This window comes from Microtus ochrogaster, chromosome 17 (assembly GCF_000317375.1).
Source record: "Microtus ochrogaster isolate Prairie Vole_2 chromosome 17, MicOch1.0, whole genome shotgun sequence".
Taxonomy (NCBI): Eukaryota; Metazoa; Chordata; class Mammalia; order Rodentia; family Cricetidae; genus Microtus; species Microtus ochrogaster.
The window spans coordinates 34,983,664-34,997,268 of NC_022019.1; the positions used below are offsets into that span (position 1 = coordinate 34,983,664).

The 13,605-nt window shown below is 38.9% G+C and overlaps 1 protein-coding gene across 4 annotated transcripts in view; it reads right to left on the reverse strand.

Annotated features, from left to right (window-relative positions):
- Nalcn (sodium leak channel, non-selective) overlaps positions 1 to 13,605 on the reverse strand; it is a 258,303-nt gene that overhangs the window by 180,888 nt on the left and 63,810 nt on the right. For all 4 annotated transcript variants that reach the window (XM_026783175.1, XM_026783176.1, XM_005355702.2 and 1 more), the window contains exons 8-9: positions 5,863 to 6,005; positions 5,623 to 5,727 (exon numbers count right to left, since the gene is read on the reverse strand). In XM_026783175.1, the coding sequence (XP_026638976.1) occupies positions 5,623 to 5,727; positions 5,863 to 6,005 (248 nt within the window). The remainder of the gene's footprint in view (positions 1 to 5,622; positions 5,728 to 5,862; positions 6,006 to 13,605) is intronic.

The following is a 13,605-nucleotide window of genomic DNA, read 5'->3' on the forward strand; positions in this document are numbered from 1 at the left end:
TGTGAAGCCTGGATTGCTTTGGAGACCTCAAGATGTTGACAGGGCCAGAGTCACGGGATACCTGCCCAGGAAAGCTGCTAACAGGAAGTGGAAACAGTCCACAAGAAAGAAGTATGTTGCACTCAACAAAACTGAAAGGAGTTGGAGATCTGAAGAGCATTTGGCATCTAGAGATGGAGATGCAGATTTTGGAGTTTCCCCAGCAGGTTTTCAATATTGTTCTAGCAAGTATTTTCTAACTCTGCTCCTTTCTTCTCTTTTGGAATTGTAATGTATATCTATGCCAATGTATGTCGGAAGTTCCCAATTTTGTTTTTATAGGGTGGTTACAGTTTAGAGATTGTCACGAGTCTCTGAAGAGACTTGACTTTTAAACAGTTTTGAGACTGTTAAAGACTATGTGGACTTTTGAAGATGGACTATGGTACAGCTACAAGCCTGTTGGGGCCAGGGGATGGAATTTGATGATTTGAATGAAAATAGTTCTCATAGGCCTATAGAGAAAGGCACTACTAAGAGGTATGGCCTTGTTGGAGGAAGTGTGTCACTGAGGGTTGGCTTTGAGGCTTCAGATGTTGAAGCCAGATCCAGTGTCAAACTCTCTGCTGCTTGCAGTTCTAGATGTAGAACTCTCAGGTCTTTCTCCAGCACCATGTCTGCCTTTGAGCCACTGTGCTTCTTGATGATGACATTCAACTAACCTCTGAACCTCTAAGCCATCCCAAATTAATTGTTTTGCTTTATAAGAGTTCCTGTGGTCCTAATGTCTCTCCACAGCAATAGAAACTTTAACTAAGACAACTTTCTTCTAGGAAAGATGTTCCAGTTACACTTCTTGGAACAACATACTTAGGTAGACCTTGTCAGCCAGCATTAAGTGTCATCTTCTTAAGAATTAAGAGTTTCACATGGGGATAGGACAAAGAGGACACTGGTAGTACCCTGCAATGGCTATATTATAATGTATACTATAATATGTAATGGTATGTAGTTTTTATATTATTATAGCCTTCTCTTTTATTTTAGACAGAAAGAAGAAACGTAGTGGCATTTTATATGTATTTTAATAAATAAAGCTTCACTGAAGATCAGAGAGTAAAATAGCCCCATGTTGGGTGCCAAAGGAAGCATGATTAATAAAAACTCAGAGGAGAAATTGGGGTTCAATTTGAAGATCCGAGAAGCGAAGCAGCCTGGTGTGGGAGAACTGTCTGTATTACCTCTACCTCAGTTCAAAAATGGCGATCCTGCCTCCAGGAATCTCATAATGAGACTGAGACTGAGAACTGTTTCCTCCCATTTTATAATCCTCTCTGGGGCTGGGATTAAAGCGTGTGCCACTGGGATTAAAGGCATGCACTGCCCGGTTTCTACGGCAACTAATGTGGCTACAGGGATTAAAGGTGCGTGTTACCAGTGCCTGGTTTGTAAGGCTGAGCAGTGGGACTGTTTTCTCTCTGATCTTCAAGAAAGCTTTATTTATTAAAATACAGATGAATACCACTACAGAGGAAGGAACTCACAATGAGTAAAAATGAAGGCTGGGCAATCTAAATGGAGTCTCATATTATCTACAATCATACAAGATAGCGAAATTATCCATATTTGCCATTTTTTAATCTGCAATGTGGAAGCAATAATTGTACCCATTTCATAATATTGCTTTAGGAATTAAGTAAGGCAGGTTGTAGTGTCACTGTGCTATGCTAAATGCCACTGTTGATATAGTGTAGCGATCATTAGTGGGAGTGACAGTATCCATCACAATGTAAGGGACACACATGAACATGTCCCTCTCAGTACAAGCAGTTGGGAAAGCATGAAGATTTCAGCCCCATGAATTAGCTCAAGCTTGTTCCTTTAAAAATGATGGAATTTTGTGATGGGCAGCTTGATTTACAAAATAGTTAGGAATACTCTTGTCATCCCAGTCATCAGGTTTTCCACTGACGTGAGGTCAGATAAATCACAATAGAAGCAATGGGAATCTTAAAAAAGTGAATTAAAATTACAAACCTAAAATATGCACACACATATATACACATACATACTGCAGAAAAAAATTTTATTTTGAAATTGCTCTGCTCTTTTTTAATTAAGTATTTAAAAACAGATTATTTATTAAACTCATGAGCATGGTTACCTGGCTCAAATTTATTATCAAATATGTTTAGTCCATGAATGTCAGTACATACACATGAGACTAACCCTCAGGAGGCTGAAGGAAGACCACTATATGTTCAAGTCTGCCTGGGCTATTGAGTGAGACTCTATGTCAAAATGAATTAGAAAAAAAAATATTCAGCAAAATAACACATTTAGGGAGTCAGTCTCACAACGCTTCATTTTCACTCCTCACTTCCTATGGTAAATGCTTTATCCACTCCCAAGGCTTCTCACTGGAAAGAGCTCACTGTTACACCAATCTGGGACAGCCCTTCTCTGAGCTGCATCCATTACTGGCCTTCTCACACATCTGAGTAATGCCTATTCATGTGAAAATTGCTGGCTTTGGGACACCAAGCAATTTTTTTCCTCAAGTTGAGCATTAGGTTATATGGAGTGTTTCTTTTCTTTTGGGTGAATAAATTCCATTTTTTGCTCATGCGTCTTTCATTTATGTCTCTCTGCTTTTCTTGCTGAGGAGCGCACATTCTTACAGAAGTTCATTTAGACAAATTCTAAGGATGCTGACAGGAAGGCAAAGAAGGAACAACTCAAAATCACCCCTTTACTTGCATCTACTCCACCTTATCCGTCATGTAGCTTAGCTAGAGAATGATAATTCAGACAGCATCTGTCGGCAAGAGTGCTCAGTCAGATATGAAAGTCTCAGGAATAATGTTCTCTCCACAAAGCCTAAGGCTTACTTGCCAGATCTCCAAAAGGACGCCATTGGGCCATGGAACCTTTATAAAATTCGGGTATGCATGGGTTGTCTCCTTTGTGTCCTCTCTTGGTATACACAGAGTGCAAAAGTGGTCGGCATGGCTCTCGGCTTTGACGGATCCTTAAACGTTTTTCTAGACAAAGGAAAATCAGCTTATCCTTAGCCTAAGCAATCTAGGTGAAGAGATGGCAAGTGTCTAAAGTGAGGTGTTCAGTATGGGATGTGAAGGTCCAGATTAGGGAGAATTCCTGCATGTAAAGGTTTCCTAGCTCACATCAGCACATACTAACATCCAGTTGTAGGGCCACACCCCTAAACATGGTGACATGAGAAATTTTATTGAGGATTAACAAAGGCACATTTTGTAAAAGGAATGTGAACCTCTGCCCTATACACCAGTCCCTCTCTGAGTATGTGACAACAGTTACCAACCCCAAGAAGTATGCAGGAATGAGTCATTAGTCCCAGCACAGGCCAGGCAGGTCCATGATTAGGAACCTGAAAGGATCCCTTCTGGTTTCCCTTCATTTTGCTGCTGCACACCATAACATGCTATGTGCAAAAGCTTAAAAGTTTGTATTTCCTTAATTTGTTTCTATGTGGCTACTCAGATCATTCAAATGAAAAAATATTACTTTGATAGTTAAAATTTTTTTTATCATGGTTTCTGTTTTTCTTCTGAAATATTAGGGCCAAGTCTTAGTGGATTGCCTATGTCCAAAAGTCTACTATACCCTCATCATGTACACATGTGTGTCTGAATGCATATATACATGTACATTTCTATGACCATGATTGTCATAGGAAATTTACATACTTAGGGATTATTGATAAACACAATATTCCCAGTCTTCTTTAATTATTTGATGAGAAAAACACAGTGATCATAAATTTCCCACATTATAGATAAAGGCAAGAAATGACTTAATGTCCAAAAACCTTTGTGTCATATAAAAATCATCATGATTATACCACTTTGGAACCTATTTTCTCCGAATCAGACTCTTGTGATTTAGTGCCTTAAACCAATGAAATAGAAGTCCAAGCTCTGAGCTAGGTTAGATTTTACAAATGTAACCGTCATGGCAGGCAAATGTTCCGCCTCCCTTCTGTACACATAAAAGCATCTGGGACCTCTTAGAAGCAGTGACTGAGTGGTGGGTGGAGCCTGAGGCCAGTTGCTAGGCTGCCTAAGTGGTATTTTACCAAGAGGCAGCCTGCAGGAACTTCGGTTGCTTAGCAACCAGGTCCTCAGCAGTAGCATTTTTCTTAATGAAGGTTTTTCACAGTTCTCTGTGTGATTACCTCTGCTGAACATCCAGGCGCGTTCCCTCTTGAATTCCTGACTTATGCCTCCACATTAAGTGCAATTTTGTACGACTTTGTTCAAAATTTTCACATTTTGTCTTCTATTATAATTGCTAGCTGGTTTGGCGCTTTACTTTTCCAGCTGTGACTTTTATCTGTCAGAGTTACTTAATAAGCAAAATATGGTTTTAGGGACATTTTAGGTCATTGCCTGGGAGCGCTGCATGTAAGAGCTGCATCCACAGCTCTGTGTTCCATTTACATCTCAATGTCTGTCAAAGAAAACATGCCTGCCAAGAGGCTGTCACCTAAGGGAAGACCTGAAACTGTTCCACCTCACAGTAGGCTAACGGGGACCAGATAAGGAATGAGGGCTTTCTGGGTGGATTCTTTAAAAGTGTCATAACATGGCATTGATGGCTTAGCCTGTGTAGCATATTAATTTCTTTTCGTGGAAGTTGGAATTATTTTTGTCAAATTTGAATAATACTGACATGATTTTACTTGTAACAAAGACTGAACAATTCTGGTATCTGTGGCATTTAGCAACACTTGAACATAGGATTGCTGAAAGTCTCATCAGAAGGTCTTCAATATAAAATTTTCACTTTGGCTTTTCCACCGGTAGTCTATACAACCATTTTCAAACAGATTTTTTTTTCATAATTTAATCTCAAAAAATTGTTAAAAGCATTAAACTGTTTCATTAATAATTCTGGGTTTTTCTTTTTCTCTCTTTCTATTCTTTCTAGAAGATATGCGAGCTTGTCCTTTCTGTTTCTAAACAACAAAATGTGAAAACAAAAATAAATAAGTAAATAACAGGATGTCAGAATGCCTCATACATAGGTGAATGCTCTGCTGCTTTGATATTTCATGCTATCTCTAGATTTTTGGGAAAAGGAAACCATACTGAATACCGATGACGTCTCAAGAACCACAGTTGTGCAACGGGGATTGAGAAATCCTCTTTATAGTTTTGTCTTCCCTTATTGGTTTGTTCTCAATTAAACACATTTATGACACCAACACTTCTAATCCTCCATATAAGGACCACTGTATAGACTTGCGGTAATACTAAAAAAGGCCAATAAAAATAGAAACTTTCAGTTGCTATATTTACTCAATAAGCCTTTGTGGACTTGTGGTCTTGGAATTAAATCAAAGGCCATAATAAGCATGGATGGCAATTTTAGTTTTACGTTGAAGTCACGCATGGCTCTTTAAAGATGACCTTCACCACACCACAGCAAAAATCTGGGATGACTGTTCTGGCTTTGGACTTCTTCATATGTATTTTTAACCGCTCTCCCACAGTACCAAGTTGTAGCATCCCATTCCAGCAGCTTTTCCAAGGACTTCACTGCTATGAGGATGGGGTGCCTGAGGCTGAATGAATGGCGATCATCTCGCCAAAAAGATACCTGTGTGGTCGCAGTGGAAGTTGTGCTGCTCCGAGTTCCCCACATTTGCTGAAATTGAACTCTGATTTCTGCAAAGGTCTCAATGATGACGGCAATAAACACATTCTGAAAGGAAATGCAAACCACATTTAGCAAACATTGGAGATGGAGCAACCTAGTGATCAATAAAGTCAAACAAAAAAAGACACATGCTGAACATGATAAAACAGACACACTGTGAGCACATTGTTTTCCTCGTACCTTAACAAGCCAGGCAAGGAAGAAAATCAGAGTGATGAAATAGAAGTAGGAACGCCAGCGAGGGAAACTGTCAATTGCTCTATACATGAGGAACACCCAGCCTTCCTGAGACGAAGCCTCATAGACTGTGAATATACTCGTGCCTGTCAAGACAGAACAGCAGACGGAATCACCACGGGCTTTTGAAACGAGAAAACATGTCTCAAGACAATCAATAGTTATCCACACCCATTGTCTCCATAAATGCATCTCCTCTAAAATAGATTTAAATTATGTGTGGCATTTTGCAGTTCTTAAGATTTGGGTAAAGTTGTGTCTGACTTCAAGGCAGGGTAATTTCAGTATCACCAACAACAGAACAGCTTTCTATTATGTCTTTAGATGTTTAAGGAATTTGGCACAGTGAAAATGAAATAAACATTGAAACCATGTAGAATAGAAGAATACCACAAAGATTGTGTGGCATGAAAGCTCAGCACTTGGGGCTTGAAAAGTACTGTGAAGGTGCTTGAAATACCCGCCCCTCCTTTGACCAGCATGGAGTAAATCTGAGAATTCGGTTGTATCTGGAGTCATTTTCTCACGGGGGAACTTAACTGCTTCAGGTTCTGGGAATTAACTTGGTGGAAATCACATCAGGATTCATGATGCTTAGGTGTGGGGCTGTAAATTATCTGCTAATGCTTTGTAGTGCTAGGAACTAGCATCTCATTGAACACACTCCTGGTAATGACAATGAAATTTAAAATACATGACTAGCTATAGAACACCGTAGTTTAAGAGAACCTGAGATACTAAACAGGAAAAGACATATTTTTGTTTTGACAGCACAAAGAGATGCTTTACAGAGACTAAAGCATATTGATACTAAAAGACTTATTCAAGGATTCATTATGATAGTTTGGAGAATTGAAATTAACCCAGTCTCTCTGGAACAAGTTTCTAGAACACCATTCCTTTTAGCTCAGTGACCTTTTGTGTACAGCATCCTGCTGTTGTGAGTTTTAACTGGCAATTTCTGAATGGCCTTGACAATGATAAATGATGAGTTCTCAAGACATTTCAGGCACCACCGTCATCAATATAGAATAGAAACTTGCAGTTCAATAATACTTTATGATAAACATAAAATCTGATATGTACTTAAAGTTGTTTATAAAATGCGATGTGTATTGTTCATAAAACTGATAGATATATATGACTTCAGTAAGTTCAATCAGCATAAAGACTTAAATTATTATAGAATGAAATCAATATTTACCAATGACCATTCAAATCATAAGAAACAATGCAATTATAATATCTATGTGTCTGAATGACCAAACTAAGAAGGCTTGGAAGAGTCTGGTGTGTTTGGAGGAAGAAAGGGAGCCATGAAGAAACAAGGAAGCATTCAGAGCTGATGCATGTATTTCCATTGCACACAGGGATGTATGATGGGAAGTCACTGAAAATGCAGACAATGAGAAATAGAGGCCTGAAAGGAAAGCAGAGAGAAGGACAATAGAGTCCTATGTAGTGAATTTTCACTACAAAAAATTACTCTATATAGAATATTGTCTGCAGAATGTAGCTTGCTTTATATGTTGCCTCTGTTTTTAAATGCAGTATTTTAGATTTATGTTCAACATACATTTTATTAGCTTGCATATTTATGGGATATGGTACAGCATTTTAATGCACATATGTAAGTAACGTAATGATAAACTGAAGGTAACTGGCATTCAGACCAACTTTCTTTTAGCTATTTGAGACAGAAAAACTAACCATCTGAGTTCCATCCCTGGAACCAATGTGGAAAAATCTGATACACTGGTAGGCACCTGCAATACCAGAACTCTTATAGTGAGGTGGTAAGATAGAGATGGAGAACCGCCCAGAAGTTTGAGGACCAGCTAGCCAGAATACACGGTTCAATGACAGAAACAAGACAGTGCCTGTCTCAAAACAAGGTGGAGGGAGAAAACTGCCTCTCAAACATTGTCCTTTGATCTCCACATGCATTTTGTGGTATGCATAATCATCATCACACACACACACACGCACATGTGTTTGCAGCCACAGTTATTAGTATGCCATTGGATATAAGGAGTTGCTTCTACCGGGCTGCACAAACCTATTACTCCCCAACATCCTTTACAGGCTATATTGTTGTGAGACTGACTTTCCAGCTTCCACATACAATTAAGAAAATACGGTACACAAGATTCCATTTTTACTTTGGTAAGTTATTACCATAAGAGTTTGTTTTATAAAACATGTTTAGCTAAGGGAGTCTCTGTCTCTTTATGTAGGAATAAGTGGTGATAAGGGCAAATATTATCAACTATTAAGTACCTTTTGGAGAGAAGGAAACTGAAGGTTGCTAGTTATCAAATATCTTGTGCTGAAACAGTGAAAGGACCAGAATTGAACTCACTTATCAGGTCACACACACCTAAATTATTTTAAATGTCATGCATTATTTTTTTCTTACTTGAGATTAGAGTGTAAGAAGAAATTTTTTCCCATTGTTATGTTTATTTGAACAAAGTCTATTCTTTTATGGATGATGATTCTGTAACATATCAAAGAGCTTATACAAGATGACTTTCACAGATGTACACACACACACACACACACACACACACACACACACACACACACACACGGCTTAGGCCTTGGCAGCATGGACAAACAACGAAATACCAGAAAGAAAACAGTAACTGCCCAGCCAGTGAATGTTCTGAATACGTGCAGGACTTTTACCTGTGGAGACTTAATACAAAGGACAATTTTAATATAAACAACTTATGTCCCATTATTTCTTTCTAGTTATTGAAGGAAAACAGAAAAGTGGCTGCAGAAATCCATTATGAACCACTATTAAAGTTTAACAGCTTCACCAATGGTTCATTTTCTGTTAAAATTGGGATTGTCAACACAAAATTACCCCCCCCCCCAATCTCCCTGCTCAAGCCTGTCTGTACTACATCTACAGGGAAGATTCTATTTGGAATTAAGGGCAAAATAGTTTCTGCAATATGTAATCTTGAGGCTTTCTCTCCACTTTTCCTCATCCAGCAAAGTGAAAAGCTGAGGCCAGTAATAACCCACAGAGCAGTTCAAAAATGAGGTGTGTTGATAAAATAGAAAACTGGAAATATTACAAAAAGACAGCAGGACAGTGGTGACTGGTTAAAGAAATGCTCCCAGCCTCGTGTAAACTTCACCAGGCCAGATGGATTTGAGGATGGCAGAGAAGGTTGATGGGTCAAAGGTAAGAAAGTGCAACACTCCTCCTTAACCTTCTGGTTTTGCAAAACACAGGGAAAGAAAGATACTTCTAGAAAGATCTTCAAAGGGCTGACTAGGATTTAAAGAAGATACAAGGAAATGCATGGATTCATTTTCCATGGCTGGTGCTGGCCCTGGGCAAAGAGGCCATGGCTGTTCACTGGGGCGTCTGTGCTCTGCCGTCTGTTTGTCCCATGTTGCTTTCCTCTGGCTTCTCATCAGTCTCCTGTTCTGCTATGCAGGGGACTCAGCCACTCTGCTCCAAGGAACATAAAGAGACAGTCGCCAGAACTCCCAAAAAGACATAAATTCTGTCAGTTCATTACTATGACCACCCTGGTCTTAAAACACATTTGTTTCTGTTCTGGGCATTAAGAAGTACTGAGGAAATAACAATAAATTAAACAATGATCATATCGTCTGTGATTGTGTGTGTGTGTGTGTGTGTGTGTGTGTGTGTGTGTATATATATGTATGCATGTATGTATGTGTGTGTACATGTATCTATGTGTATGTACATATGTATTTGTGTTTGCACATATGTGTGTGCATATGTAGGCCAGAGGTAAAACTTGAGGACTGTTTCCCAGTACCCATCATCCTTTGTGTGTGTGTGTGTTTGCTTTTGCTTGTTTGTTTTTTGAAGCAGCCACTCACTGGAATCCCCTCCCCCACATTAGCGTAGGCTGCTTGGCCAGTAAGCCCAAGAGATCAGCTTGTCTCTACCTCCTAGCACTGCCACGTCTGATTTTTTGCATGAGTGCTGTGGAGCAAACTCAGGTCCTTTGGTTTTGTCTTATGCACTTTATTGACCGAAGTATCTCCCCAGCCCCTAGATCACATAGATCTTAAGACATATAATAATATTTCTCAAATATTTGCTTTTTGAAACAAAAATCCCTTCTTGCTTAATGCGATTATTTCACAGATAATTTGGAAGCAAATGGAATGATCTTATAGTGGATGCATTCTTGATTTTTAAATATAATTTAAAATATGTGTGTACATACATAATCTTTAAAGTCCATGCTCCACAATAAGAGAAAATATGGGAAAACATTGATACTTAGAAAGTATTTTCTTTAGATAATGCTTCATTGTATTTTTTAGTCAATTTTCATTATAAAAGTATAATTTCTTGCTAAAACAGCCACATTTTTGTTAAATGAATAACAATTCTATGATAGTACCTGGAAATACAATGCATTCTATTGTGGAAAATAATAAAGTATGTTCCAAAAACATTCTGGTACTTCAAATCCTCCAGACACAAATTAAGTTATTACAGTAATCACAGTTGGCTCACTGTCTTCAATTCCATTCATTCTTTTTTGATCACTTCTGTGATTGGAGTTCATCATAAAAGAAGAGCCCAAATCTGTATGTTGACAGTAAATACTTACCTTGGAACTGTCGATAGGGTGTCTCTGCATTAGGAGCTAGAGCAGCATGATTTTATAGCCTGAATATGAGTATATTACCTTCTGTTTTGATTATTTTTAGGATTGTGTGCATTGCTTTATGTCTTAATTATTTATATTTATATACTATTTAATCATTTGTGTGTGGGTGTGTGTGTGTGTGTGTGTGTGTGTGTGCATGTGTTGTATAGTAGGTTCCTCTGAATTGAAATAATCCCTCAAGGAAATTGTTGGAGGCTCTGGAGAATCAGGAGGTAAACAACATATTACATGTCTGGGAAAGCAGGATATGGAAGATTCTACAGGGCCTCTACACAACTTATAGAAGAAGTAAACAACTTCTGGGGAAGGGAACTCTGACCATCCCTGCTGTCAAGAAGAGATTCCTCAGACGAGTTGAACCAGTCAAGCTGCCTTCTTCTTGTGTAGAGAGCTCTAAGGGTATGACTTGCCCTGTGCTCGGTGGGCTTTTGATGATGCAACTGATTTTGAGTCATCTGTGCTCCTGCAAGTCACTTTTCATTCACACTCCTGGCTCTTGTTAATAACCCCACAAAAAACCCACTGGTTCATCAAATTGGATTTTATTCTAATCATTATTTGGTCTGTCGTGGGTTCCCTTTCTAGGGTTAGTAAGTGTGTGTGTGTGTGTGTGTGTGTGTGTGTGTGTGTGGTGTTGTATGTTTGGGTGGTATATGTGTGCACCATTGTGCACTCAAACAAAGGCTAGATGAAGATGCCTGGTTTCTTCAGCTCTCATCATATTGCCTAACTCTTTGAGACATGTGATTATCAACCAGAATCTCACCACTTTGCCTAGGTTGGCTGGCAAAGGAACTCAGAGGATCCACCTATGTCTGCTCCTTTAACACTGTAGTCATAGGCATGCCAGACCACACCTGGCTTTTACAGGGGTGCTGAGGATTTGAACTCTGGGAATTGGGAGAGTAGAACAGGCATACTGGTTAGCCTTATAGCCAGGCAGTGGTAACTCACACATATAATCCTGGTAGCCACACTAACTAAGAAAGAAATTGGGCGGTGCATGCCTTTAATCCCAGTGGTGCACACCTTTAATGCCAGAACTAGAGAGTGTTATAAAATGGAAGAAAACAGCTCTCAGCAGACACAGTCTCATTCTGAGATTCCTGGAGGCAGGATCGCTATTTTGAGGCTGAGGTTGAGGTAAGAGCCAAGGGCTGGCTGATTTGCTTTCCTGGTGTTCAGGTTGAACCCCAGTTTCTCTCTCAGAGCTTTTAATAATCATGCTTCAGGCCAGGGATCTCTTAAGTCCACCTGTCTGTGCCTACTTCCAGTACTGGGGTTACAGACACACACTGCCATGTACAGCATTTACTGAGGTTCTGGGGATTTTAGGCTTGGTCAACAGCTCTCAGACTTCAACATTTATTCTTCACATGAATTTACAATACATAATCAGATTAATAGGTTCTCTGGTGATGGCATATTCCTTTGTGAGACCATTGTAAAAGAGAAGTGTGTCTGTCCCCTTTTGTTTATTTTTGTTCTTTTGAGACAGTGTCTCATACAGTTCGGGCTTGCTCCAAACTCCTGATCCTCTTGCCCAAGTGCTCAGATTACAGACATGTACTACCATGCCTGGAGGGCAAGACATGTATTTTTAAGGCTGACATCTTTACTAAAGACAATAAAGCTTTCCACCCAGTTCTGAATGTATTCACTTTCAGGAAATGAGAACATAAACATAAGAGTTAAGAAGACAAGAAGGGCTATCCTAAATTGCAGAAATTTATTGAACAATATATCAGCTAAAATGAGATTATTTGGAATGAATTTTTTGAATTTCTTCTAATGAATAATTTATCCTAACAAGGAAAACCTTCATGAACCTTCTTGAAATCATGTTTAATTTCACTAACGTGTATCCTGCACATAATGAACTCAAATACTTTCCCTGTGATGTAACCTATAATAGACTGATATAACCTCATAATGGTAATTATCATTAACACAACTGTTCTGCATACCCAACTACCAAGTACTATGCACTCAGCTTGAAAATTGTCACCTAGCCCTCAAAATAGCAAAGCACAAGCTGAAGCAAAACAAGATACTTTTTAATTTATTATTCTTGAATGTGAAACAAACACAAAAGGTTTTAGTTCATCATGGATACTTAAAAATGTATTTATAGGCGATAAGGATATGTATGACTCAGTAGTTAGGAGCACTCGCTGCACCTCCAGAGGACATGGAATTGATTCCAAGCACCGACACGGTGGCTCATAACTGCCTGTAACTCCAGTTCTAGCAGACCAACACCCTCCTCTGGCCTTCATGGGTACTTGCACTAATGTGGTATACACATGAAGGCTCTGGAACACACACATAAACTTATGAAATAAACTAATGTTTCTCACACTTGGTTTTGTGAAGGTGGCACAACTGTGTCTCACTGCTGAAATAAATAAGTCACCTGAAACCTCTCAGTCTGCAGCACTAAAACTTTGCAGTAAAATCAGAGGATATAGAAAAAAATGAATGTGTATGTTTACTTATATTTTCTTAAGTTAAAAATCTTATAGGCAATACAATTTATTGGTTGAAAAATATTTCTTTTGACTTAGAAGCTGACTAAACGTTCCCATAATGAGGAGAAAATCCCTCCAGAAAGAAGTGAGATCTTTAGTGGTTTTATTCACACATGGAAAAGAACTGTTGACATGGCTGGATGCTGACATTGGCAGGGAGGTTTGGGTATTAAATTAAAACCATTCCAGGTATGTCAAAGCTGCATGCCAATGCAAATACTTCCTGCCTTCAGTGACTGGGTACTTTCCAGGTAGACGGAGAATTTCCTTGGGGTACAGAGTAATACTTCTAGGCACCCCTCTGTTTGCCTTTGAGGAGCAATCGTTTCAGATCAAAAGGGCTTCTTGGGATTTATTTTCTACTATTGGATTTAATGAACCCACACTTACCACAACTCATGTTCTGTTCCCTTCTCTAACTAACATTCTACGTGTCCGTGATTTCATATCCATATGATGTTGGATCAACCATG